The 27,474-nt window shown below is 41.9% G+C and overlaps 1 protein-coding gene and 1 pseudogene across 1 annotated transcript in view; one reads left to right on the forward strand and one right to left on the reverse strand.

Moving 5' to 3' along the window:
* The window catches only part of GRAMD1C (GRAM domain containing 1C), a 113,987-nt gene extending 95,845 nt beyond the window's left edge, over positions 1–18,142 (reverse strand). The window contains exons 1-2 of the mRNA XM_032150143.2: positions 18,090–18,142; positions 12,454–12,600 (exon numbers count right to left, since the gene is read on the reverse strand). Of these exons, the coding sequence (XP_032006034.1) occupies positions 12,454–12,600; positions 18,090–18,116 (174 nt within the window). The 5' untranslated portion in view covers positions 18,117–18,142. The remainder of the gene's footprint in view (positions 1–12,453; positions 12,601–18,089) is intronic.
* LOC116466937 (small ribosomal subunit protein eS10-like) lies at positions 7,228–7,723 on the forward strand (annotated as a pseudogene).
* Positions 18,143–27,474: the final 9,332 nt, after the last annotated feature.

The following is a 27,474-nucleotide window of genomic DNA, read 5'->3' on the forward strand; positions in this document are numbered from 1 at the left end:
AAAGAATTACATAACATGACCAAGTGGAGTTTATTCCAGCATCCAAGGCTGGTTCAATATTTAAAAAATCAATCAATGTAACCCACCATATGAACGTGCTTTTAAAAATTACACAATCATATCACTTGATATAGGAATAATATTTGACAAAATTCAACGTTCATTTGTGATAAAAACTTTTTTTTTTTTTTTGAGACACAGTCTCACTCTGTCACCCAGGCTGGAGTGCAGTGGCATGATCTCAGCTCACTGCAACTTCCACTCTCCTGGTTTAAGCAATTCTCTGCCTCAGCCTCCTGAGTAGCTGGGATTACAGGCGCGTGCCACCACACCTGGCTAATCTTTTGTATTTTTAGTAGAGACGGGGTTTCACCATCTCGGCCAGGCTTGTCTTGAACTCCTGACCTCATGATCCGCCTGCCTTGGCCTCCCAAAGTGCTGGGATTACAGGCATAAGCCACCACGCCGGGCCAAAAAATCTTTAAAAATAGGAATACAGGCTGGATGCGGTGGCTCATGCCTGTAATCCTAGCACTTTGGGAGGCCGAGGAGGACAGATCACAAGGTCAGGCGATCGAGACCGTCCTAGCTAACACGATGAAACCCCGTCTCTACTAAAAATACAAAAAATTTAGTCAGGCGTGGTGGCAGGCACCTGTAGTCCCAGCTACTCAGGAGGCTGAGGCAGAAAATGGCGTGAACCGGGGAGGCAGAGCTCGCAGTGAGACGAGATCATGCCACTGCACCCCAGCCTGGGCGACAGAGCAAAACTCCGTCTCAAAAAAAAAAAAAGGAATACAAGAGAACTTCCTAAATTTGATTAAGAGCCTCTACAAAATACCTATAGTTTAAAAAATACCTTAATGATGAAAGCCTTAATGATTTCCTTGCAAGATCAGAAAAAAGGCAAGAATGTCCACTCTCACTGTTCTTATTCAACATAGTGCTGGAAGTTTCAGCCAGTGCAATTGAGTTTTTGGTTGTTTTTTTGTTTGTTTTGTTTTGTTTGTTTTGTTAAGGAAATAAAAGGCATACAGGGCAGAGCATGGTGGCTCATGACTACAATGGTAGTTTTTTGGGATGCCAAGGCAGGTGGATCACTTGAGCTCAGGAGTTCGAGACCAGCCTGGGCAACATGGTCAAAACCCACCTCTACTAAAAATACAAAAATTAGCTGAGTACAGTAGCACATGCCTGTAGTCCTAACCACTTAGCAGGCTGAGGCAGGAGGATCTCTGAGCCCAGGAGATGGAGGTTGCAGTGAGCCGAGATTGTACCACAGCACTCCAGTCTGGGCAACAGAGCCAGATCTATCTTTAAAAAAAAAAAAAGGCTGCCGGGCACAGTGGCTCAAGCCTGTAATCCCAACACTTTGGGATGCTGAGGCAGGCAGATCACTTGAGGTCAGGAGTTTGCAACCAGCCTGGCCAACATAGAGAAACCCGTCTGTGCTAAAAATACAAAAATTAGCCGGGCGTGGTAGCACGCACCTGTAATCCCAGCTACTCAGGAGGCTCAGATGGGAGAATTGCTTGAACTCAGGAGGTGGAGGTTGCAGTGAGCTGAGATTGCACCACTGCACTCCAGCCTGGGCGACAGAGCGGGACTCTGTCTCTAAATAAATAAATACATATATACATAAACAAATAAATAAATCTGAAGAACAGACTAGCCGGGGGTAATGTAGGGGGTGGCAGTGGGAGGAAAGCGGCTATATTTATAAAAGGGTAACACGAGGAATTCCTGTCATGATGAAAATGTTCTTGATTATATCCATGTCAAAATCTTAGTTGTGATATTGTACTATAGTTTTACAAGATGTTACTATTGGGGGAAACTGTTTAAAGGATACAGGGATCCCTATTATTTCTTAAAAAATGCATACGACTCTACACTTACCTCTTTCACCGAGAAGTAAAAGAGAAAAAAAGTAAAAGAGGAGGAGGTTGATACAATTAGAATAAATGTGTTAATTCCAGCTGGGCACAGTGGCTCACACCTGTAATCCCAGCCTTTGGGAGGCCGAAGCTGGCAGATCACTTGAAGTCAGGAGTTCAACACCAGCCTGGCCAACATGTTGAAACCCCAACTCTACTAAAAATACAAAAATTAGCTCAGCTGGTGGCACGCGCCTGTAATTCCAGCTACTCAGGAGGCTGAGGCAGGAGAATCCCTAGAAATGGGGAGGCAGAGGTTGCAATGAGCCGAGATCGCACCACTGCACTCCAGCCGGGGTGACAGAGCAAGGCTCTGTCTCAAAAAAAAAATTTTTTTAAGTGTTATTTCTATATAAGAGGGGAAAATGTTTAAAGCTGATTCAGAGGTCAATATGCCACACCATTTTCCCCTTCCTCCAACCGCTCACCTTTAGGCCATTTTACTTACTAACATCTTCTCCAGAGAAATAATGCAGTTAAAATCACTTAATTATTATTTATTTTTCTTTTTTTTTTCTGAGACAGAGTCTCACTCTGTCACCCAGGCTGAAGTACAGTGGTGTGATCTCGGCTCACTGCAACCTCCATCTCCTGGGTTCAAGCAATTCTCCCACCTCAACCTTCCGAGTAGCTGTGATTACAGGCGCGCACCACCATGCTCGGCTTATGTTTTTAATTTTTATTAGAGAGGGGGTTTTGCCATGTTGGCCAGGCTGATCTCGAACTCCTGGCCTCAAGTGATCCGCCTGCCTTGGCCTCCCAAAGTGCTGGGATTACAGGCATGAGCCACTGTGCCCGGCCAAAATCAATTATTGATCAAAGTATTACTAAGGTGAGAGAGAGTCACTCTCCCATGTAGCTCATGGGATTCAGTGTCACTGTTTTTGTTTTGTTTTGTGTTTTGTTTGTTTTTGAGACAGAGTTTTGATCTTGTTACCCAGGCTGGACTGCAATGGCGTGATCTCGACTCACCATAACGTCCACCTACTGGGTTCAAGCGATTCTCCTGCCTCAGCCTCCCAAGTAGCTGGGATTACAGGCATGCACCACCACGCCCAGCTGATTTTGTATTTTTAGTAGAGACAGGGTTTCTTCATGTTGGTCAGGCTGGTCTCAAACTCCCGACCTCAGATGATCCGCCCACCTCAGCCTCCCAAATTGCTGGGATTACAGGCGTGAGCCACCACGCCCAGCTCAGTGTCACTGTTTTTATGTGCACAGATCATATCTAATAAAGGTTTTTTGGAAAGGCAGGTAGAGCTAGAAATTTTGTATTATCTTAGATTTGTTTTTTATGTGCTATTTAAATATCTCATTGCCCTAGATAATCAAAGGGCTATACTTAGGTTGAAGCCTTATTAAATCTCCCAGTAACATATCACCGTTCTAGTTAATTTCCATATTCTCTATGTCATTTACTAAATATGTTAATTTATTGGTAAAGCAATTTCTTAGTAGTTAAGTTTTTCCCCCAAAAGATTTTTTTCATGTTGATATGGTGATCTTTAAAGAAGTATGTATGTTTTTAATGAAACATGAATTTTCTTCCTTTGGCCCTTCTTTAAACAACCATAAGTCAAATTTTACAAAGGAAGATTAGGACAACACTCCAAAAGCTGGTACTTTAGTCAGGTTTTTGCCCTTAAGTTGTACTTTCAATGATCTTAACAACCCCCATCTTGCCAACTCTCACGTTGCACCGAACTCAACACAGTCTTGAAAGGCTTCCTTCACTTGCCTCTGAGGACACCACGCTTTTAAGATGTTCTTCTATCTCCTAACCAAATCTCAGGCTTTTTTGCCACTTTCTGCTCCACCACCTGAAGTTTTGAACATTGGAGAGTCCACTTCTCTTCTCTATCCATATTTTCTCCCTAAGTAATCTGATCCAGTCTTCATAAGTCTGTCTTTAAGTATCATGCCTACTCGAAACTTCTCAATTTACTTCTGGCTCCAATCTCTCCCCTAAGATTCGAGTAGTATATTCAATAGCCCACCTGACCTTTCTATCCATATATCAAACATGCATCGTCAACTCAGTTACAAAAAAAAAAAACTCTTGATTTCCCCACATGCCAGAACCTACTTTTCCCTCAGTCTTTTCTTCCCCTAAATGGCACTTCCATGTACCCAGCTGCACTGACCAGAAACCTGGGAATAATTATCCCTGATCTTTCTTGTTCCCTCACCCACCACATCAATCCCTTCAGCAGGCTATCTGTCAAGCAAGCCAATCTCATTGCAGACTCAGAGCCTTTCCATAGAACACCACTGCGCTTTCCCTTCCCTTCCAGGATTCACTGGTGTTCTCCTTCTCTCACCCGCCACCACCATTTAAGCCTCTCTCTAATGGCACTTCCTCAGAGAAGCTATTCCTGACCATCCTAGCTAAAAATGCTACTCCCTCCCATGTTATTCTCTACACCTTTACATTCTTTTGTTGTCTTCATAGCTTCTATCACTACCTGACATAGTACATGTTTGTTTAGTTATATGCTGTCCGGCTCCCATTCTGTTGTCAGATCCAGGGTGGTAGAGAGGCTGCCCTGTTCACTTAGAACATTTTCGTGCATAGAAGACACTCTAATAAATGAATAAATAAGACCATTCCTTTCTTAATTCATGTGTATCTACCTTTGCCACTTTTAAGATCGTCATGTCTCTGCTCACATACTCCTTAATTTATCCTGTGAGCAGCTCACTGCAATTCCTGATTATGAAGCCCTTCAACTTGAGTGAAAATCTTTCATGCACATTCTCTTTTAATATTGCCTCTTGCTCATTCTCTGTGTTCATCTTCTGAAACTGCTATAAGATTCATAATGGGCTTCTCTACTACTATTCCCTTTACATCTTAAACTGCTCTCTTTCATACTTTCTCTCTTTATCTCTCAGGGATACAATTTGAGGAATTTCCTAATACGTATGTATCTTTCAGTTTACTGATCTCTCTTTAGTTGCCATTTCCCAAGCCCACTGCATTCTTTAATTACGATTATTTCAATGACCATATTTTTCATTTCTAGAAGTTGTATTTATTTTTTCAAATCTGCCTGGTGTTCTTGAGAATTTCCTATCCATTTATAATACTTTCAATTCCTCCTATTGTCCTTGCAATGTCATATGACTTTTGTAGTCTTTATTTGGTATAATAGTTTTATTATCTGAAGTTTTGGAGGGTCAAATACGCTATTTATTGAATCGCTTTCTGCTCACTTATAGAGTACTAAATCCAAGCCCCAAAACTTCATGAGAGATGGACTACAGTTAGAGATGGATTATAGTTACATATTCTTAGGAGAAACTACCCCCACTCCCACCCTAAGCCCTGGCTTAGACAGACAAGTTTCCTTGTCTTCAACCTGTGGATGTAGTGGAATTTTTGCATCTGTATTTCACAGAGGGTATGGGAGTCAGGCTTTATAAAGAGTTCTCAGTTCCAGCTCACACAAGTTCAAGGTGCTATCTCCTATCTCCTATCACAGCATAGCCATTAAAGCTGAGCAAATTCCTCAGGGGTACCTCAGCATTAGCTCATGGGCTTACAACTCTGGTAATCGGTTCCCTCTTTTTTTTTTTTTTTTTAACCCCTTAGGTATATTTCCCTCGCTGTTTTGTGAGCCAAGACATGCATTATTAAAATAAAAGTTTGAAACATTTCATCCAGCATTGCTAGGTACCTTTAGCAGAAGAGCATTTAAATAGTCCCCTTCTTGTATTGCCAGAAGTGTTGGTTTTTATTCCTTTACAATTAAACCTATAACTGTTAAAAGATATCTAGGTTTATCAAGCAGTATCTAACTATACTTAAAATTTTTCAAATTGGATAAAATGTTGTTTTAATCCAACATAAATTAGAAAATGAGTTTATTCTTTTTTATCAGTCACCAAAGTAAAAATCTGAAATATCCTTTATAAGCTTGAATAAATCCAAGGCATGCTGTTGTGGAGGACAACACGATTACAGGAAACCTATTCTCCCCAGTTGCCAAAGTATGTTACAAACATACTAATTAATCCTCTTGGGATTTTTTTTAATAGTACAACATTAATTAATCCTTACTATGTATGTATAAATCAGATTTGTGGCAAAAAAAAAAATCAGTTTTATTCCCCACTTCTAAGTAGAAAAATTTACCTGTAAATAATGTGAGTAGGATAAGTTACTGATAAACTACAGAATAGGCCGGGAGTGGTGGTATGTGCCTCTTATCCCAGCTACTCGGGAGGCTGAGGCACGAGAATCGCTTGAGCCCAGGAGGCGGAGGTTGCAGTGAGCCGAGATCATGCCACTGCACTCCAGCCTGGCTGACAGAGTGAGACTGTGCCTCAAACAAATAAATAAATAAATAAAGTACAGAATAAAGACTTCTGATTTTTTGCACAGTTAAACAAAACTTGGCCAGGCGCAGTGGTTCAGGCCTGCAATCCCAGCGCTTTGGGAGGCTGAGGTGGATGGATCACCTGAGGTCAGGAGCTTGAGACCAGCCTGGCTCACATGGTGAAACCCCATCTCTACCAAAAATACAAAAATTAGCTCAGCTGTCGGCGTGCGCCTATAGTCCCAGCTACTCAGGAGGCTGAGGCAGGAGAATCACTTGAACCCAGGAGGCGGAGGCGGAGGCTGCAGTGAGCTGAGATCATGGCACTGAATAATCAATTCAAACTCTAATCTTTTTTAAAATTCTCCTACTCCATCTTTTTTTCTACTTCCCTTCCTAAATCAAAGACCTGAGGAATCTGAGATCTCCTATCTTCTTTATGCTTAGTTTTCAAGATTTTCAAATAAACAATTATTCAAAGAGGAACACACAAAGGACCCCTGAGCAAACTTAATTTTAGTTACACATTTCAGAAAACTTTACAAATCCCTCCAGTTTAAAAATACAACGATTAGCTAAATATGCTATTGAAGAAGTATAGGCCGGGTGCGGTGGCTCACGCCTGTAATCCCAGCACTTTGGGAGGCCAAGGTGGGCAGATCACAAGGTCAGGAGATCGAGACCATCCTGGCTAACATGGTGAAACCCTGTCTCTACTAAAAATACAAAAAATTAGCCGGGCGTGGTGGCACACACCTGTAATCCCAGCTACTCAGGAGGCTGAGGCAGGAGAATGGTGTGAACCCGGGAGGCAGAGTTTGCAGTGAGCCAAGATCACGCCACTGCACTCCAGCCTGGGCAACAGAGCAAGACTCCATCTCAAAAAAAATAAAAATAAAATAAATAAAAAAATAAAAAAAGTAAGTATAGTCTTTCCAGCCCCAGCCCCAGACCCTATAGCCACGGAGATGTTGATGCCTAAGAAGAACCGGATTGCCATTTATGAACTCCTTTTTAAGGAAGGAGTCATGGTGGCCAAGAAGGATGTCCACATGCCTAAGCACCCGAGCTGGCAGACAAGAATGTGCCCAACCTTCATGTCATGAAGGCCATGCAGTCTCTCAAGTCCCGAGGCCACGTGAAGGTACAGTTTGCCTGGGGACATTTCTACTGGTACCTTACCAATGAGGGCATCCAGTATCTCCGTGATTATCTTCATCTGCCCCAGAGATTGTGCCTACCACCCTACACTGCAGCCGTCCAGAGACTGGCAGGCCTTGGCCTAAAGGTCTGGAGGGTGAGCGACCTGCAAGACTCACAAAAGGGGAAGCCGACAGAGATACCTACAGACAGAGTGCTATGCCCCCTGGTGCCAATAAGAAAGTCAAGCCTGGGGCCGGGTCAGCAACCGAATTCCAGTTTTAAGGCAGATTTGGTCGTGGACATGGTCAGCCACCTCAGTAAAACTGGAGAGTATTATTTTGCATTGAATAAACTTACAGCAAAAAAAAAAAAAAAGTAAATATATACAATTGACATTTAAAGAACTTAATATTAATGAAATATCAAAGCACAAAAGAATATTTAATATTAACTACCTTATCCAAAGCACTATTACTTCTATTAAAATATCCCAGTTAAGTATGTCATCTTCCGAACACACACAATGAATAATGTCAAAGGCTATTTTCTACTCCCAAAAGTTGCTTACTCTGTATCACTAAAAGAAGTTGCACTAAATAAAGGCATCTGCTGCAGATCTTTGTTTGCCTTGCCTCTGGGATCTTAATCCACATAGAATATACTATTACTCTAGCCAAGAAGAAAGTAAGTCTTTTGTTTTAAGGGTTTTTTGTTTGTTGGTTGGTTGGTTGGTTTTACATTTTGCTATATCTGTTTTTAGTAAGTTAATGGGCAAAAGCATAAATATTTGCCATTATTTTAAATTTCATTTCATCATTTCACATAATTTTTATTGTTTCACTAGGTTTTAAAAGGTAATAATAAAATTCATTTCCCACATACTAGAATTAAATATTTTATTTTATTTTATTTTATTTTATTGAGACAGTGTCTCTCTCTGTCGCCTAGCCTGGAGTGCAGTGGCATGATCACAGCGCACCATAACCTCAAATCCTGGACTCAAGCAATCCTTCCATGTCAGCCTCCCAAGTGGCTGGGACTACAGGTAAAAGCCACCACAGCCAGCTAATTTTTATTTTGTTTTGTTGAGACAGGGTTCTTACTATGTTGCTCAGGTTGGTCTCAAACTCCTGGCCTCAAGTGATCCTCCCACCCTGGCCTCCCAAAGTGTTGGGATTATAAGCATGAGCCACAATGTCTGGCCCAATATTTTAAAATAAAAAAATAAAACAAATACAACAACTAAGATTCCTATCTTTATACTACAGAGTTGAAATAGAAAATCTGAAACTCTGAAGCTGTTGCTCACTATCGATAGCCATGGAGAGTTAATTCTTATTATTTAAATTAGTCTTACTGTCAGAAAGGCACTTATTAGCCAATCTGTTAAACAGCATGAGGTTACTACTGATTCAAGACAGACCAGTGTTGTAATACCGTGACCCAATCTCTAATTTTATAGGTGAGGTAACTGAGGTGAGACAGGTTATGCAACATACTCAAGATGACCACACCCTGAAATCACCAGATGCAGAGCAGAGACTCTTCCAGATGTTTTGTTCCCAGTCTCCAATGTGTTCAATTATATCATGCTGCCCTCTAAATTCACTACTGTGGAACAACTGATTTAGCCAGGCTAGATCATATGAATTATTCTACATTAGTGAACTTCCCAGATCCCTGTAGCTTAACTCTTTAAATACCAATACTTTTTAAAGTTATCCATTCTTTTGCTAGAAACCTCTCTAAAGTGAAAAAGCACAACTCCAGACTCCTTGGGTATTCAAGTGAAATGGCTCTGACATCCCTAATTATTTGCTTACGTACCAGGTCATGTGCCTTATGAATACATCCCTGTTATGCTACTTGTCTTCCTTGTGTTTTGTTTTATTTTCATTTGTTTGTTTTAGAGATGGGGTCTCTAGATTCAAACTCCTGGGCTCAAGTGATCCCCTTTCTCAGGCCTCCTGAGCAGCTGGACTACAGGCATGTGCTACAATGCCTGGCTTGTCTTCCTTGTGTTAATTTTAGACCCCTCAGTGAACTTCCCATCATATTTGTTTTTCTTCAATACCTACTTTATTTGGAGAAGAATGAAGTAAACAACAGCAATATGCCAGAGTCGTGGTAGATGTTGATGGATTTTAAATGGCAGAGAAAAAATGAATTATTTATTTTCCAGACTTTTAAAACGCCATTTCTACCAGCTACAGTACTATTTAGAGCCAACTTAGCTGCACAGACCTTTGGCCTCCACATTAAAAGGTCCAGGTTTCATTGCACATGCCATATTTTGAGGTTAGTCTTCATCTTGAACTTTGATATCAAATTAACTTTGAATGCTTTTATTTCCTAAGATACAATAGCACGGTTTCATATGTTATATTTTGGACAGACTGAGTTTTAAAAATGCAATTATTTTTCCTTTCATGCCTCTTGTAATGTTTTGAACAACTGAATGATGAAAGAGAATAAGAGATATCAGTAAAAAAATTAAAAAATGAAAAAACAAAGGTCTGGGTTTCTTCACTTTTTTTGAGTTTCTGCTATCATTTCTTGCTGGTATCTATGTGTTATTTTCAACTAGTTTCCCTACCTTCAATATCCTATTCAGTTTATTTAAGCTTATAAAAAATATAGCAAAAAATATATTAAAGAAACACCAAATGAAGATTTGAGGATCTCTCCTATTACCAGATATATCAGCATGAACTCTGATTTAGCTATGTGGGGTCTTTTTTTTGTTTTTGTTTGCTTCTGAGTTGTTGACAGTTCTGGTGTCTGGGTAACTGACCTGTAGAAAAGTCTGTAAAACTTATGAGATACTGTACTTCTCTTTAGGTCTATTCTATGTGAATGCATATATAATGTCCTTAAAATAAAGTGTTTGCAATCAGCTTAGGGGCCCAAACTGAGCCAAAGTAAACCTCTGACACTCTAAATCAGTGCTTCTCAAACTTTAATTTAAATGTAAATCACCTAAAAATCTTGTGAAAAATAAAGATTGTGATCCAGTAAGTCTGAGGTTGGGCCCAAGATTCTGCAGTGCCAGCAGATAATGCCAAATCTGCTGGCCCCCATACTACACCTTTAGTAGCAGGGATCTAGAATACATCCCTCTTTTTTTCTCTCCTATTTCTAAATTATGTCATTCCTTTGCTTTTTCCTTTTCTTGCATTACCATTTTTCTTGCTTTAAGTCTGTTAATAGTAACCACAGTAACTACTTAGCCCTGTAGATAGTCCTTAAACCTATGAAGGTTCCCCAATCTAAAACATAAGCTATAAAAAAAAAAATCAGTGCAGAGGCTGGGCGCAGTGGCTCAGCACTTTGGGAGGCCGAGGCGGGCGGATCACCTGAGGTCAGGAGTTCAAGACCAGCCTGGCCAACATGATGAAACCCCGTCTCTACTAAAAATACAAAATTAGCTGGGTGTGGTGACAGGTGCCTGTAAACCCAGCTACTTGGGAGGCTGAGGCTGGAGAATCACTTGAACCCAGGAGGCAGAGGTTGCAATGACTGGAGATCACACCATTGCACTCCGGCCTGGGTGACAAGAGCGAAACTCTGCCTCAAAAAAAAAAAAAAAATTAGTGCAGAAAGGTCATAATACTACAATATTGTCATAAACCTCTTCTAAATGTGACCAAAAATAATAGAGTCAATAGAGATGACATTATTTTTAGGAAGTATTGTTATTTTTGTATATTTCTTAGCAATTAAATATTTTCCTTAGAAAATAGTTCAAAAAAACTTATGATGTCACGTTTCTTAATAGGAAATCAAAACCTATTAGTCACGTTAAGATTCAATAACTGTTAAGATTCCAATGAACTGAACTGCTAATTATGAACAGAATGATGGTACTTGTACTAATCTTTATAACCTGTTAATGAATCTTTTTTTAGCCTACTCTAAAATTACAAGAAAATCTGCTACCAAGGATACCTAATCCTCAAAAGATGAGTTTTTTTTGTTTGTTTTTTTTTTTTGAGACAGGTTCTCTTTCTGTTACCCAGGCTGGAGGGCAGTGGCATGATCATGGCTCAATGCAGCCTCAACTTCCCAGGCTCAGGTGATCCTCCCACCTCAGCCTCCTGAGTAGCTGGGATGTAGCCTGTAGGCATGTGCCACCACACCTGGCTAATTTTTGTTTGTTTGTTTGTTTGTTTGTAGAGACTGGGTTTTGCCATGTTACCCAGGCTGGTCTCAAACTCCTGGGCTCAAGTAATCTGCCCACCTCAGCCTCTCAAAATGCTGGGATTACAGGTATGAGCTATCGTGCCCAGCCAGGAGATCAGCTTTCTAATGAACTAATTGGAACTATACATGCCTTACCATCCTACATAATTTTCACTTATAGTTGTATCATACTAGATTCTATCAAATGGTTCATAATTCTCATAGGAATTGCTAGATTCAGAATGAGTCCTTTAATATGATAAATGTTAGCATTTGTAACATACAGAAGTGTTTTTCTTCCAAAAAGACTCTAAGATCTTAATGTGCCTAATCAACAAGCAGTAGTCTCATTTTACAGTGGGGAAACCTGAAGCACATCCAGATTACACAACCGAGTGAACACAATGGAAACAGAATATGTAGCTTCTAACTTTAAAACCATCTTATAGTCATTATACACTATAGGTTGAACATTGCTAAACTTTCTTTAGGTATAGGAATGAATTTTTTAAATCAAAATTATACAAAATATCTGGCTTCTCAGTAACATTTAGAAATATGGTTTCTATATAACATTAGTCTCTTGACAATACAGTGAGCTACAGTATAAGTGGAATCCACTTTTGTGGTGTAGTTTTCACACAAGGAAATTGAAGCAGATTAATTCCATTCCATCGAACCAGACAACAGTGCATTCTAGTGGTCAAAGGAGAGAATAATCAGAAATGTCTTTGGCACTCTGGACTAAAACTGAAACACCTAAAATCTAGAAGCTAAGAAGGAAATTTTACAAATACTATATGACTCCTTGCAGATTTAAAGAAAATTTGTATTCAAGATTAAAATAAAGAGGTAAAAAAAGAAATTACCCAAAAGCTCCAGTCGCCACTCCAATTATGTAAATTTGGCCCCTGTTTTTTAACTACCACATTATTCTCTTCCACAGTTGGACTAGGATTTTCCTCTACATCTTCCTGTAACTTGGTAGCAAGGCTTGAATCCCCTTCATTCATCACCTGGAAACAAATATCAAACCATGTAAATTATTTATTGAGAAATGGCCATTTTAAAAAGAAAAAAGTTAATGTTCACAACATATACATTAATTTTAAAAGGGTAATATTTAAATGTTTAGAAGACAGTAATAAATATGTTTTTGCTTCAATAGTTCATATAGTTATATATTTATTTTTATTTATTTTTTATTCTTATTTTATTTTCTTTAGAGACAGGGTCTCACTCTTTCACCCAGACTGGAGTGTAATGGCCCAATCATAGCTCACTGCAGCCTTGAACTCCTAGGCCAAAGCAATCCTCCTATCTCAGCCTCCAGAAATGTTGGGATTATAAGCATGAGCCACCTCACCCAGCCAAGTTCATACATTTATACATGCAACAAAGATTTTCCAACTACTATTATTTGCTAGGTAGTTTGGTTGGCACTAGGGATGCAAAGATGAATAAAACAAAGTCCTCCGTCTCCAGAAGTGCACAGTCTGCTAGAGGAACAGTAAATAATAAAAATACAATTTAATGGGAGTGTCCGTTTGTACAACTATTTTGGAGAACAATTTGCAATGCCCAGTAGGAAAGAAGATAGACATATACTGCAATGCAGCAATTTAATATACACATAGAGTCAAGAATGTTTGTTAATACTATGAAAGTGGAAATAACCTCACCGTCCATCAACAGAGAAATTAGTAAATAAGCTCTGATTTATACCAACAATGGAGTTTAAACAAACGAATAAGATGTGCCAGCTGTGCGAGGTGGCTCATGCCTGTAATCCCAACACTTTGGGATCACTTGAGGCCAGGAGTTCAAGACCAGCCTGGCTAATATAATGAAACCCTGTCCCTGCTAAAAATACAAAAAATTAGCCAGGCATGGTGGCCTGTAGTCCCAGCTACTTGGAAGCTGAGGCAGAAGAATTGCTTGAACCCAGGAGGAGGAGGTTGCAGTGAGCTGAGATCACACCACTGCACGCCAGCCAGGGTGACAGAGCCAGACTCTGCCTCAAAAAAATATGGGCCCATCGGGTAATTGCTCAAGTAAGAGCACTCATCAGGGAGTTAAAAAAAGAAAAAAGAGAATATGGAATAGGGGAGTAAGGAGGAGTAGCCATTATAAAAGCATATGGGCCAGGCACAGTGACTCATGCCTATAATCCCAGCACTTTGGGAGGCATGATCACTCCAGCCTGGCCGGCAAAGCAAAACCCTGTCTCAAACAAACAACAACAACAACAACAAAAAACAAAAAACAAAAAACAGCATATGGTGGACCAGGATCCTTAAATACCTCTGCTGCTGCTGCTCCACTTAAGCTGAAGGTTCTTTTCTTTTTTTTTTTGAGACAGTCTCACTCTGTCGCCTAGGCTCGAGTGCAGTGACGCAATCTCAGCTCACTGCAACCTCTACCTCCCTGGTTCAAGCGATTTTCCTGCCTCAGTCTCCTGAGTAGCTGGGATCACAAGTGTGTACCACCTCACCCGACTAATTTTTGTATTTTTAGTAGAGATGGGGTTTCACCATGTTGGCCACGCTGGACCTCACGTGATTGGCCCTCCTAAGCCTCCTAAAGTGCTAGGATTACAGGCATGAGCCACTGCATCCCGCCAAACTTGAGGTTCTTAAATCCTATAAACAACCATTGCCATGGGGGAAGCCCCTAACCATGATGATACTGATTTGAGGCTCTCTGGAGAAAGAAATTTGTAAACATGAGAGGGTAGAGAAGACCTCCTCCACCTGAAGTATATCCAGTAACCTCCAAAAAGAGAGGGAGAAACCAACAAACCTGGATAGAAGGGGAGGAAACATACAACAGCAAAACAAAAACAAAAACAAAAAAAACTGAAACTGAAGTCCATAAACTGATCTAATAAAACATACAGAATTTAAAATAATTTATATAATACAAGATAAAAGACTGGCTTTTGTGCCTCTACAACATAGGTTCTAAGTTAACTTCAACATCAGCTAAAATGCAGCAATTGGCAAATCTTCATGGCTTTAATCAATATTGGGTCTCAAATTACAGTTATACCTAGAGTTCCCAGTAAATTTAAACAAGGTATCCCCTACAATCTTAGGAGTTATTCAACATAAAATAGACAACAAATAGGTATGCCTCACTTTAACCATCAGAACTATTCCTTTGCCTAAATACTCCATGATGGTGGTATACATTGCCCTAAAATATCGTATTGTGGCCATGGACACTCTGACCCAATTAGTAATAAACTAAATTTAAATCAAGTCTTTAGAGCTTACAAATTGGCTTTCAAAGAAGTGGGAAAACAGGCTGGGTATGTTGGCTCACACGTATAATCCCAACATTTTGGGAGACTGAGGCAGGAGGATCACTTCAGGCCAAGAGTATGGAGAACAAGCTGGGCAATATAGCAAGGCCCCCTCTCTACAAAAAAATTTAAAGATCAGCCTGGCGTAGTGGTACGCACATGTAGTCCTAGCTACTTGGGAGGCTGAAGTGGGAGGACTGCCTGAGTCCAAGAGTTGGAGATCACAGTAAGTTGTGATTGCACCATTGTACTTCAGCCCAGGTGACAGAGCAAGACTCCGTCTCAAAATAAACAAAACAGTGAGACCCTATGGACCACCACTCTCAATGCCCAGTTAAAATTATGCAACTCAATATAAAACAAAACAGGGCCTTCAAGGACTGAAACTTGTTATGTAAGACCTACTTCAGCCAGGCACGGTGGCTCACGTCTGTAATCTCAGCACTTTGGGAGGCCAAGCCAGGTGGATCACGAGGTCAGGAGTTCGAGACCAGCCTGACCAACATGGTAAAACCCCGTCTCAACTAAAAAAAAATACAAAAATTAGCTGGGCGTGGTGGTACGTGCCTGTAATCCCAGCTACTTGGGAGGCTGAGGCAGGAGAATTGCTTGAACCCGGGAGGTGGAGGTTGCGGTGAGCCGAGATTGTGCCACTGCACTCCAGCCTGGGCGACAGCGCAAGACTCTGTCTCACAAAAAAAAAAAAAAAGAAAAGAAAGAAAGAAGTACTTTGTGAAAGTAATTATCCCTACTGCTTCTCCATTTAACAGCCCAATTTCGCGTATTAAACTTGGTAAGAATGAATGGTACCTCATGGTTCCTTACTGCATCCTCAATGATGTCATTTTACCCAGGAAGGCCCCATACCCAATATTATTGAAATTACTGACTATCCAGTCCACAACTAGTAAATATTTTCCCGTGATAGGTTTGGCTAATACGTTCTGTTCAGTGTCTCTTTCAACACCTCCTCAGCCATAGTTGGTCTTCACCTCCAGAGAGACATAATATCTCTTTACCTGGTTAACCATAGAGTACGCAATCTTGCCATCATACACAACCTTTACAGGAAAGATCTTAACTGCATCAAATTTTCTCCAGGAGCACAAGTATAACATTCCATTGATGACATCCTCCCCTGAGGACAGTCTTTTGACATACAAAGGAGCTCACAAAAGGAGGATGGGCTATTGTGCCACACATAGTGTAAGGCCTACCACCTTGGTTAAATTTCAGAAAATAATTTGGTCTCTGTCACCCAGGCTGGAATGCAGTGACACAAACAGGGGTCACTGCAGTCTCAACCTCCTGTGCTCAAGTGATCTTCCTATCTCAGCCTCCCAAATAGCTAGGACTACAGGCGCCACACAAGCATGCCCAGTTAATTTTTCTTTTTTTCTTTTCTTTTTTTTTTTTTTTGGTAGATACAGGGTCTTGCTATATTGCCCAGGCTGGTCTCAAATTCCTGTCCTCAAGAGATACTTCTTTCTGCCTTGGCCTCCCAAAGTGCTAGAATTACAGGCATGAGCCACTGCACTGGGCCACAATGGCTTACTTAAATTCAAATTCAAATTCAAATGGTGCATGTCAGTCATCAAACATCAAGGGTGAATTATCACAAGTCTCAGTCTACTTTGTTTGCCTCACCCCTCCCTCTTCCTCTTCTGTACCTCATCTGGGTAAGCTAATAAGAAAGCCTGGGTGCTCCTCTCTTCATCTTGGGTGAGAAGTTCAAGCAATCCCCTGTCTGCATACAGGACCTCTCACCCTGACCCCACTCCCTAAACCTAACCAGAAAAACAGACCTGGAGCCAGTTTTTTCCTAAGGCTTTCTTAAGCCATTTTGGTGCTGCTTGAGAGGCCTGCCTTGCTCTCCCCGGAGACCTTAATTATGTAAGTAAAAGACTTTTTCAGGCCGGGCGCGGTGGTGGCTCAATCCTGTAATCCCAGCACTTTGGGAGGCCGAGGCGGGCAGATCATAAGGTCAGGAGTTCAAGACCATCCTGGCTAACACGGTGAAACCCCGTTTCTACTAAAAACACAAAAAATTAGCAGGGCGTGGTGGCGGGCGCCTGTAGTTCCAGCTACTGGGGAGTCTGAGGCAGGAGAATGGCGCGAACCCGGGAGGCAGAGCTTGCAGTGAGCCGAGACTGCGCCACCGCACTCCAACCTCGTGTGTGTGTGTGGCATCATCAGTTTCTACACCTGAATCAAACTTGGGGTGGGGGTCCATTCTGGCTTTCTGGGGTGGCTACAGTAGATTCCTGTCTCTCTGACTTATTAGCTGTGTGGTCCTTAGCAATGTCAATCTCTGTACATCTGTTCCTTAACTCTACAATAGAGGACATAATTTTATCTCTAGTCTAGACAATAAGCTTATTGAGAGCAGGGATCATGTCTGTGTTAATCACCATCTAATCCCGAACACCCAGTGCCAGGGACATAATTGAATCAGTGACTGACTGGGTTCATGAACACCCAGCTTGACTATTTCATAGTAATGTTTTTCAAATCAAGTGAAATAATACACTCATTCATTTGTTCATTCAACATTTGTGTACCTCCACCAATCTGTAAACTATAACGCTCTTCAGAAGACACAGCACTGACCGCAGTTCTCTAAAAGTAAAATACATACACACAAACCAATGTAGAAGGAGGATGGTGTTCAGAAACGCAGGCGCCCGTCCAACAAAAGTGGGGTTTCATCCTGAATATTAATAACCATGCCTTCCGTTTTGTCAAATAAAGTAGTAAACAAATAAAACTAGACTAGCTGAAATCAAAAACTTGGCTGACAGCACAGTGATTTAAACTATCCGGACCCTTGCAACAGGGCTGAGAATGAAAGGAAGGGGGCAAGGCTGGAAAAAACGTGACAGTGGGTCAGAATCACGACCATGGGGCCTGACCCAAGGGGGCCTGGGGCTGAGACATCCCCACCAGGACATTTCGGGACCAAATTCAAGCCCTCAACGCCCACAGGGAAGCAAATGTCCCCACCACCGCCCGTAGGGAAAGGGCTCGCAGAGGCACAGGAAACCGTTTCCTCGGTAACAACTTTCCGTACTACTCCAAAGAGCACGAAGAAAAGGCAAGGGAGGGATTAACTGTAATCTGAGAAGGTTCAAGCAATCACCGTGAGAAAAGGTCGGGTAAAGTCACAGATGGGAACCTGCCCCAGCGAGGCCCGCTTACCTGGCGCACAGTCGGAGCGCCCTCCATCGCGGCTCCCTCCGCCGCCGCAGCACCGCCCCGCGCGCACGTCCCGACGCCCACCTCCAGCGCGCCTCGAGCTACAGGCTCCGCGCGCGTCCTCCGCCGGCCCTGCGTGTACTTCCAGCCGCAGCTCCTTGCGCCCTCCGGCGGCCGTGAAGGATTCCTGACGATGGGTGTTACTGGGTTAGCCTGAAGGCTTGTCTTTCTAGGGGTCACAAGGAGCCTTCCCTATTACCAACCTCAAACTACTGTGCCTTCCAGGAGATGGCGTACCCTGCTCCACTATGCGAAAAGGTGGATTGCTCGGGAAACTTTTTTTTCTTTTTTTTTTTTTTTTTTGAGACGGAGTTTCGCTCTTGTTCCTCAGGCTGGATGGAGTGCCAAGGCCCCATCTCGGCTAACTGCAATCTCCGCCTCCCAGTTCAAGCGATTCTCCTGCCTCAACCTCCCGAGTAGCTGTGATTACAGGCGCTTGCCACCACGCCCGTCTAATTTTTGTATTTTTAGTAGAGACGAGGTTTCACCATGTCGGTCAGACTGGTCTCGAACTTATCTCAGGCAATCACTAGCCTCGGCCTCCCAAAGTGCGGGGATTACAGGCGTGAGCCACTGCGCCCAGCTGGGAAACTCTTGTTCCTTCCAATAAAGGATTGAAGTTACTGATTAATTGCTGTAAGTATTGCAGATTCTTGGTTCTGTAAACCAAAAATAAAATGCTAAGGCCCCCCCAGCCATCTAAATGGACCCCTCCTCTTGGCCAAGAGCATTCCAGATTTAACCTGAAAATCTAGTTCAGGCCATGATGAAAGAGGGGATTGGATATGCCTCATTAACATCAACACAGACCTTAAGTCTGGTAAGAAATATTTATCATCTATTCCCTCGGACGCCTGCTACTTGGAGGCTGCATCTGCATGATAAAATCTTGGTCTCCACAACCACTTATCGTAACCCAGACATTCCTTTCTACTGATAATAACTCTCTTTTTTTTTTTCTTTTGAGACAGGTTCTGGCTCTGTTAGCCCAGCTGGAGTGCAGTGGCGCTATCTCTGCTCACTGCAACCTCCACCTCCCGGACTCAACCAATCCTCCCACCTCAGCCTCTCAAGTAGCTGGGACTACTGGCGTGTGCCACCATGTTTAACTACTTGTTTGTTTGTTTGTTTGTTGAGACAGGGTTTCGCCATCTTGCCCAGGCTGGTCTCGAACTCCTGGACTCAAGCAGTCTGCCCCCTTGGGCCTCCCAAAGTGCTGGGATTACACGTGCAAGCCACAGCTCCCAGTCAATAATAACTCTTTCAACCAATTGCAAATCAGAAAAATTTTTTATGTACCAATAACCTGAAAGTTCCTCCTTCTCCCCTTGGAGTTGTCTGCCCTTCCAGATTGAAACAATGTAAATCTTACATGTATTGATTGATGTATTAGGTCTGCCCAAAATATATAAAAGCAAGCTGTAGCCCAACCACCTTGGGCACATATCATTGGGACTTCCTGAGACTGTGTCACAGGTGTGTCCTTAACCTTCGCAAAATAAATTTTCTAAATTAACTGAGACCTGTCTCAGATATTTGCGGTTCAGAGTTCCCAACCAAACAGCTATAAAAAAGACATTCTAAGCCAGGCACAGTGGCTAACTCATGTAATTCCGGCACTTTGGGAGACTAAGGTGGGAGGGTTGCTTGTGTCCAGGAGTTCAAGACCAGCCTGGGCAACATAGGGGGGCCCCATCTCCAGAAAAGAGAGAGAAAGAGAGAAAGAAAGAGAGAGAGAGAGAAGGAAAGAAGGAAGGAAGGAAGGAAAGAAAAAGAAGGGAGGGAGGGATGACAGTCTAGAACAATTGAGGAATAGTGAATATGAAATGTCTATTAGAGTTGATGTTACAGGATAATTAATGATTTATGGATACATTTATGGATATTCATGTATGGATAATTAAAAATTTTTGGCAGCTGGGCGTGGTGGCTCACGCCTGTAATCCCAGCACTTTGGGAGGCTGAGGTGGGAGGATCACCTGAGGTCAGGAGTTTGAGACCAACCTGGCCAACATGGTGAAACCCTGTCTCTCCTAAAAATACAAAAATTAGTCGGGTGTGGTGGCGAGTGCCTGTAATCTCAGCTACTTGGGAGGCTGAGGCAGGAGAATCACTTGAACCCGGGAAGTGGAGGTTGCAGGGAGCCGAGATCAGGCCATTGCACTCCAGCCTGGGCAACAAGAGTGAAACTCTGTCTCAAAAAATAATAAATAATAACAATAATAATAATAATAATTTGTGGCTATGTTGCAGGGTGTCTTTAATATTAGAAAACTCACATTAATATATTTAGGAGTTCCCTGTTATCCATGGGGATGTAAAAAAAAAAGAAAATTAAAAGTATTTAGGAGTGAAGTATGACCGTGTCTGCAATTTGCTTCCACATGCTTCCAGGAAGATGAATACACAGAGAAAACAAAATAGCAAAACGTTAATTATTGGACCTAATTGGAGGGTATACTACTATTCAGTTATTCTTCTACTGTTTACATATATTTAAAAATCATAATGTAAAGTTGAAGAGATGGAAAAGAGTTGAATCCAGTTCTACAAAACGTCAGACACTGAGTGTATTTCTTTTTTGTTTTGTTTGGTTTTTGTTTTTTTGAGACAGAGTCTCGTTCTGTCACCCAGACTGGAGTGCAATGGCACAAATCTTGACTCACTGTAACCTCTGCCTCCCAGGTTTAAGCAATTCTCCTGCCTCAGCCTCCTGAGTAGCTGGGACTACAGGCGCCCACCACCATGCCCGGCTAATTTTTGTATTTTTAGTAGAGATGGGCTTTCACCATGTTGGCCAGGCTGATCTCAAACTCCTGGCCTCAAGTGATCCACCCGCCACAACCTCCCAAAGTGCTGAGATTACAGGCGTGAGCCACCGCACCTGGCCATGAGCATATTTCCTAAATATATATGACATACTAAAGGACAAATTACTTAATAAGATAATCAATAAAAGACAGGTTTCCATCCTCATTCTGCAAAACTTTGCATAAACTGTGTTCTGTTAAACATGAAAAACTTCACAGAACACCAATATTAAGCAAGGCCACTGTATGATCATGATAGAATAAGACAAAAAGAAGGCCACTGTGTAATCATGTCTAACTACAGACAAAAATGTGAACATCGTTCGAACCACAGAAATGACTATGTCCCTATGCTGACTAATATGACTGACTGCTGCCTTTTTCCCAATCGTAGCTTTAGCTTCACTTTATTCCACCTACCTTCTAGATAAGATGTATTAAGATACCCAGTCAGAATAACCACATCTTATTGACAATATGTAATCTGGGACAAAGCTCCACTTCTTGAATCCTCGCAAAATCACTGAACACAAACCGAAGTCCTGTAGTAAGACCTTTCTAACACCCTTTCACTGAGATGTCCTCATGGTTCTCCATGGTGTTTTTTCACCGTCATTGCAATGAGTCAATAAACACAATGTTGTCCAACTACAGCTGTGGTTCTCCTGGACTTTGGCTGAAGAGCATTGATATATTTTGCAGTGAAATAGAACATAAGGTGAAAGTGAATATGGAAGAAAAGTTGTTAGAAGTTTGAAGAGAAAGGAGAAATTATGAAATACTTAGGAGCACAGGTGAACGAACTGACTAATGTTTTAGGAAAACAGTAAAACAGTAGCATTGCCGGGCAACACAAATGTCTAACTGAGATTAATGGTCATGTATTTAAAGTGAGATCACACTAATATGTAAACAGCTCCCAGAAATCCCTGATTACCACAATCAGGGGAATGATTAATTAGATTAATGGTCATGTATTTAAAGTGAGATCACACTAATATGTAAACAGCTCCCAGAAAAACATATGGAAAAACCATAGTCAAGTTAAAATTTTTAAAGTATATATCAGAAAGTTCATGGAAAAGGAAATACGAGTGTCTTTTTTTTTTTTTTTTTTTAGTAGAGACAGAGTTTCACCATGTTGATCAGGCTAGTCTCGAACTCCTGACCTCATGATCCACCCTCCTTGGGCTTCCAAAGTGCTGGGATTACAGGTGTGAGCCACCATGCCTGGGCAAACGTCTCTTAAAAATATAAAAGATCCTCAGTTTCACTCAGAATAGCATAGAAATTAAAACCACACTGAAATACTATTTTTCACTTGCTAGTTTGACAAAAGTACAGAAATTTGAAAACGCATTCTGCTGACAAGACCGTGGGGATACAGGACTCTTATAATGGAAGTGTAGAGGCTGGGTGCAGTGGCTCATGCCTGTAATCCCAGCACTTTAGGAGGCCAAGGCAGGTGGATCCTTTGAGGTCAGGAGTTCGAGAGCAGCCTGACCTCGGTCAGGAGTCCGAGACCAGGTTTCATGGTGAAACCCTGTCTCTACTAAAATACAAAAATTAGCGAGGCATGGTGGCAGGCGCCTGTAATCCCAGCTACTTGGGAGGCTGAGGCAGGAGAATCGCTTGAACCCAGGAGGCAGAAGTTGCAGTGAGCCAAGATTGCACCACTACACTCCAGCCTGTGTGACAGAGTGAGACTGTCTCAAAATAATAATAATAATAATGGAGGTGTAAAGTCATATAGCAAATTTGGCAATAGATACAAAAATTACAAAATGCATATACTCTTGCAGCAATACCAACTTCTGCAATTTTTCCTGTAGATTTAATTGCACACATGCAAAATAATCCAAAGTTATTCCTAGAAGAATAGTTGGTAGTAAAAATTGAAAACAAATCATCATCAATAAATGACAAACCTCCATCCATTAGAATTTGGAATTCTATGCAGTTTCATAATAATTTTTAAAAGAATGAGGAGGAGCAACATCAACAAAAATGGCACAGTGGGGAACTTCAAAAGTCCGTACTTCCACAAAAGCAACAAATAAGGTGGCAAGAGCTGTCAGAAACAATTTATTCAGAACTCTGGAATGTCACCAAAACCTTACCACAATCAGGGGAATGCTTAATTAAGAAAAAACAGCTGAGTCTCAGTAAGAGACTTTTGTGACATTTTATTTTAACTTACCCTGGTACCATCCCCTACTCTACAATAGCCCACATTCCTGGTACTGATTCATAGTATCAGAGGTAGCAGTACAGACCTTATTCTCAAAGAATTGTTATCTGTTTGCTTTGACCTGTTTGGTGGCTCCCTGAAGGCTCAAGGACTTGTTTGCCTTATTTTATCTCAGAACTCTCCCAAGGGTAGGACACCTGCCTTGGGCAGGTGTTGGTGGGGGAATGTTGGTAGAGGGAGCAGGTAGAGTATTTATTGAAAACATTTGGGCCGGGCATGGTGGCTCACGCCTGTAATCCCAGCACTTTGGAAGGCTGAGGGGGCGGATCACCTGAGGTGGGGAGTTCGAGACCAGCCTGACCAACATGGAGAAACCCCATCTCTACTAAAAATACAAAAATTAGCTGGGTGTGGTGGTGCATGCCTGTAATCCCAGCTACTTGGGAGGCTGCAGCAGGAAAATTGCTTGAACCCAGGAGACAGAGGTTGCGGTGAGCCAAGATAGCGCTATTGCACTCCAGCCTGGGAAATGAGCAAAACTCGTCACACACACACACACACACACACAAAGAAAAGAAAAGAAAAGAAAAGAAAACATTTGAAGGCAAATATATTACCAGTATCACTTGGGGCAAGGGATAACAGTTCAGGCAAACAATGGACAATCTGAATAAGGGCTTTGAAAAACTCTCACAAATTCCTGGGAATCCAGAAGGCCACATCCATGCCCAGAGCTGGGAACATGCTCAGAAAAGACCTAAGGAGGCCCTAAACTTCCACCTCTAGCCGACTTTCTGCTCAGCTAAGGCAGAGATATAAACTGCCTGGCTAGATGTTACAGGCATACCTAACACACACAGAAAGCCAGTCTGCAAAGACTGGAAGATAATTCCTTATTTCTGTATGTATTTTTCTTCCTCTGTTTTTATTTTTTTTCTAATCTGACAGAACAGAGACTTATGTGGCCACATATAACAAAGAATACAAACTTTACAAAATTAGTTTGACTTGTATGAGGTACCTAGAGTAGTCAAATTCACAGAGAAAGGAAGTAGGATGGTGGTTTCCAGGGGCTATGAAGAGGACAGATGGGGCTTTATTTAACAGGTTCAAAGTTTCAGTTTGGGGTGAAGAAAAAGTTCTGGAGATGTGATCATTATACAATATAAATGCACATAATGTCACTGAACCATACTTGAAATGGATAAAATGGTAAATTTTATTTTGTGTATATTTTACCATAACATAAAAAAGTAGTTTATAAAAGATACTGACAAACCACAAATAAATGCTAAAATAAGCAGCAACAGTAAAACCTGATTTTCAAAGTTGCTGCATTATGCCGGGCGCAATGGCTCATGCCTGTAATCCCAGCACTTTGGGAGGCTGAGGCAGGTGGATCACCTGAGGTCAGGAGCTCAAGACCAACCTGGCCAACATGGTGAAACCCTATCTCTACTAAAAACACAAAAATTAGCCAGGCCTGGTGGTGGGTACCTGTAGTTCGTGAGGCTGAGGCACGAGACTTGCTTGAACTGGGGAGGCGGAGGCTGCAATGAATTGAGATCGCACCACTGCACACTGCACTCCAGCCTGAGCAATAGAGTAAAATTCTGTCTCAAAAAAAAAAAAAAGTTGCTGCATTATAATATTCAAAATGTCCAGTTTTCAACAAAAAATTATAAGGTACGCAAAGAAACAAGAAAGTTTGACCCATATACAGAGAAAAATAATAGAAACAGTCCCTAATGAAGCCTGAGCATTAGGCAGACAAAACTTTAAATCAACTATTTCATATATGCTCAAAGAGCTAAAAGAAATCAAATTCAAAAGAGACCCATGAGAACAATGTCTCACCAAATAAAGAATATCAATAAAGAGATATAAATTACAAAAGGAACCACATGAAACTCTGGAGTTGAAAAATACAATAACTGAAATGAGAAATTCACTAGAGTAATTGAAATAGACTTCAGCAGACAGAGGAACGAATCAGCAACTTGAAGGTGGGTCAATTGGGATTATTCAGTCTGGGGAGCAGAAAGAAAAAAAAGCAAAGAAAAATGAACAGAACCCATAAGACCTGTGAGACACTACCAAGTAGACCAACATATACAAAATGGGAATTCCAGAAGGAGAGAAGAAAGAAAGAATATTTGAAGAAGTAATGGCCAAGAAAGAATGAGGAAACTCTTTATGCATTGATATATAAAGATCTACAAGAAATTTTGTCAAATAAAAAAAGTAAGGTGCAAAACAATATATAGTGCCAAAAATGCATACTCTGAATCTAATTGTGAGGAAACAGACAAACTGAAATTGAGGGGCATTACTTGAACTCTTCAAAAACATCAAACTCATAAAGGCAAAGAAAGACTGAAGTGTCCTTTCATACTAAAGAACACTAAAGACATACAGCAACTAAATACAATGTGTGATTTTGTCTTGGATCCTGAACCAGAAACATTTTTTTGTTGTTGTTATAAAGAACACTACTGGGACAACTGGAAAACTTTGAATAATGTGTAGGTTACATTAGAGTATTGACTCAATGTTAATTTCCTGTTTTTGTCTTTTGAGACAGTCTTGCTCTGTCACCCAGGCTGGAGTGCAGTGGTGCGATCTCAGCTCACTGCAACCTCCACCTGTTGGGTTCAAGCAAGTCTCCTGTTTCATGCTCCGGAGTAGTCCCAGGTGCACGCCATCATGCCCGGCCAGTTTTTGTATTTTTAGTAGAGATGGGGTTTTTACAGGTCACACTGGCTTCAAATTCCTAACCTCAGGTGACCCACCCGCTTTGGCCTCCCAAAGTGCTGGGATTACAATAAGAAAAGGCAACTGGTGGCATAGTGTTCTGACATGAAATTCAAAGCTAGAGTATTAGGGAAGAGTGAGGGAAAAGAGTCTGGAAGTAATAGGAAAAAAGAAGACAATCACTTTTTCTCGGGCCCATTGGTGCTGCAGCTACTATAGTTGCGTGACAAATCACCCAAAACCTTAGTGGCTGAAAACAACAATAATCATTCATTATTTCATGGTTTCTGTGGGTCAGGAATCTGGAGCAGCTCAGCTCATCGGTTCTAGCTCATGGGCTTTCAGAGGTTGCCCTTAATCATGTGGAGATCCAGTCATCAGAAGACCTGATAGTGGCTGGAGGATCCACTTCTACGGTGTCTCACTAACATGGCCAGGCACCTGGTACTGGCTATTGGTTTGAGACCTCAATTCCTCTCCACATGGACATCTTCACAGAGCTGCTTCAGTCCTCATTGCATGGCAGTGCCTTTCCTCAGAGCAGGTAATCCAGGATACCAAGGTGAAGGCTACAGTGCCTTTTATCACCTAACCTTGGAAGTTATAGACTGTCATTTACACTGCATTCTATTGGGGTCAGTCAGCTCTGATTCACTGAGGGAGGTGACTCCACAGGGCATGAATGATAGAGGCCAGGATCAATGGAGGCCTTATTGATTGGAGGTCAATAGAGGCCAGGATCAAAGGAGGCCAGATAAATGGGAAATGACAAGTGATATGACGGTGTGGGAGAGGAAACAGACCCCACTTGAGAGGGCTTCAGGGAAAGCTGTTTCCTCTCAAGTTTCAGGAGAAAACCAAGTATCAGTGCAAGCTTGTCTAACCCGTGGCCCAGAACAGCTTTGAATGCAGCCCAACACAAATTCGTAAACTTTCCTTTTTTTTTTTTTTTTTTGAGGTGGAGCCTTGCTCTGTCGCCCAGGCTGGAGTGCAGTGGCACGATCTCGGCTCACTGCAAGCTCCACCTCCCGGGTTCATGCCATTCTCCTGCCTCAGCCTCTCCGAGTAGCTGGGACTACAGGCACCCGCCACCACGACCAGCTAATTTTTTGTATTTTTAGTAGAGACGGGGTTTCACTGTGGTCTCAATCTCCTGACCTCGTGATCCGCCCGCCTCGGCCTCCCAAAGTGCTGGGATTACAAGCGTGAGCCACCACGCCCGGCCCAAATTCGTAAACTTTCTTAAAACATTATGTATTTTTTTTGCCATCAGCTATCATTAGTGTTAGTGTATTTTATTTTATTTTATTCTATTTTAAGATGGAGTTTTGCTCTGTCACCCAGGCTGGAGTGCAGTGGCGCGATCTCGGCTCACTGCAAGCTCCGCCTCCCAGGTTCAAGCAATTCTCCTTCCTCAGCCTCCCGAGTAGCTGGGACTACAGGTGCGTGCCACCACGCCTGGCTAATATTTTGTATTTTGGTAGAGATGGGGTTTCACCATGTTGCCCAGGCTGGTCGCAAACTCCTGAGCTCAGGCAATCCGCCTGCCTTGGCCTCCCAAAGCGCTGGGATT

This window comes from Hylobates moloch, unplaced genomic scaffold (genome assembly GCF_009828535.3).
Source record: "Hylobates moloch isolate HMO894 unplaced genomic scaffold, HMol_V3 SCAFFOLD_4, whole genome shotgun sequence".
NCBI lineage: Eukaryota > Metazoa > Chordata > Mammalia > Primates > Hylobatidae > Hylobates > Hylobates moloch.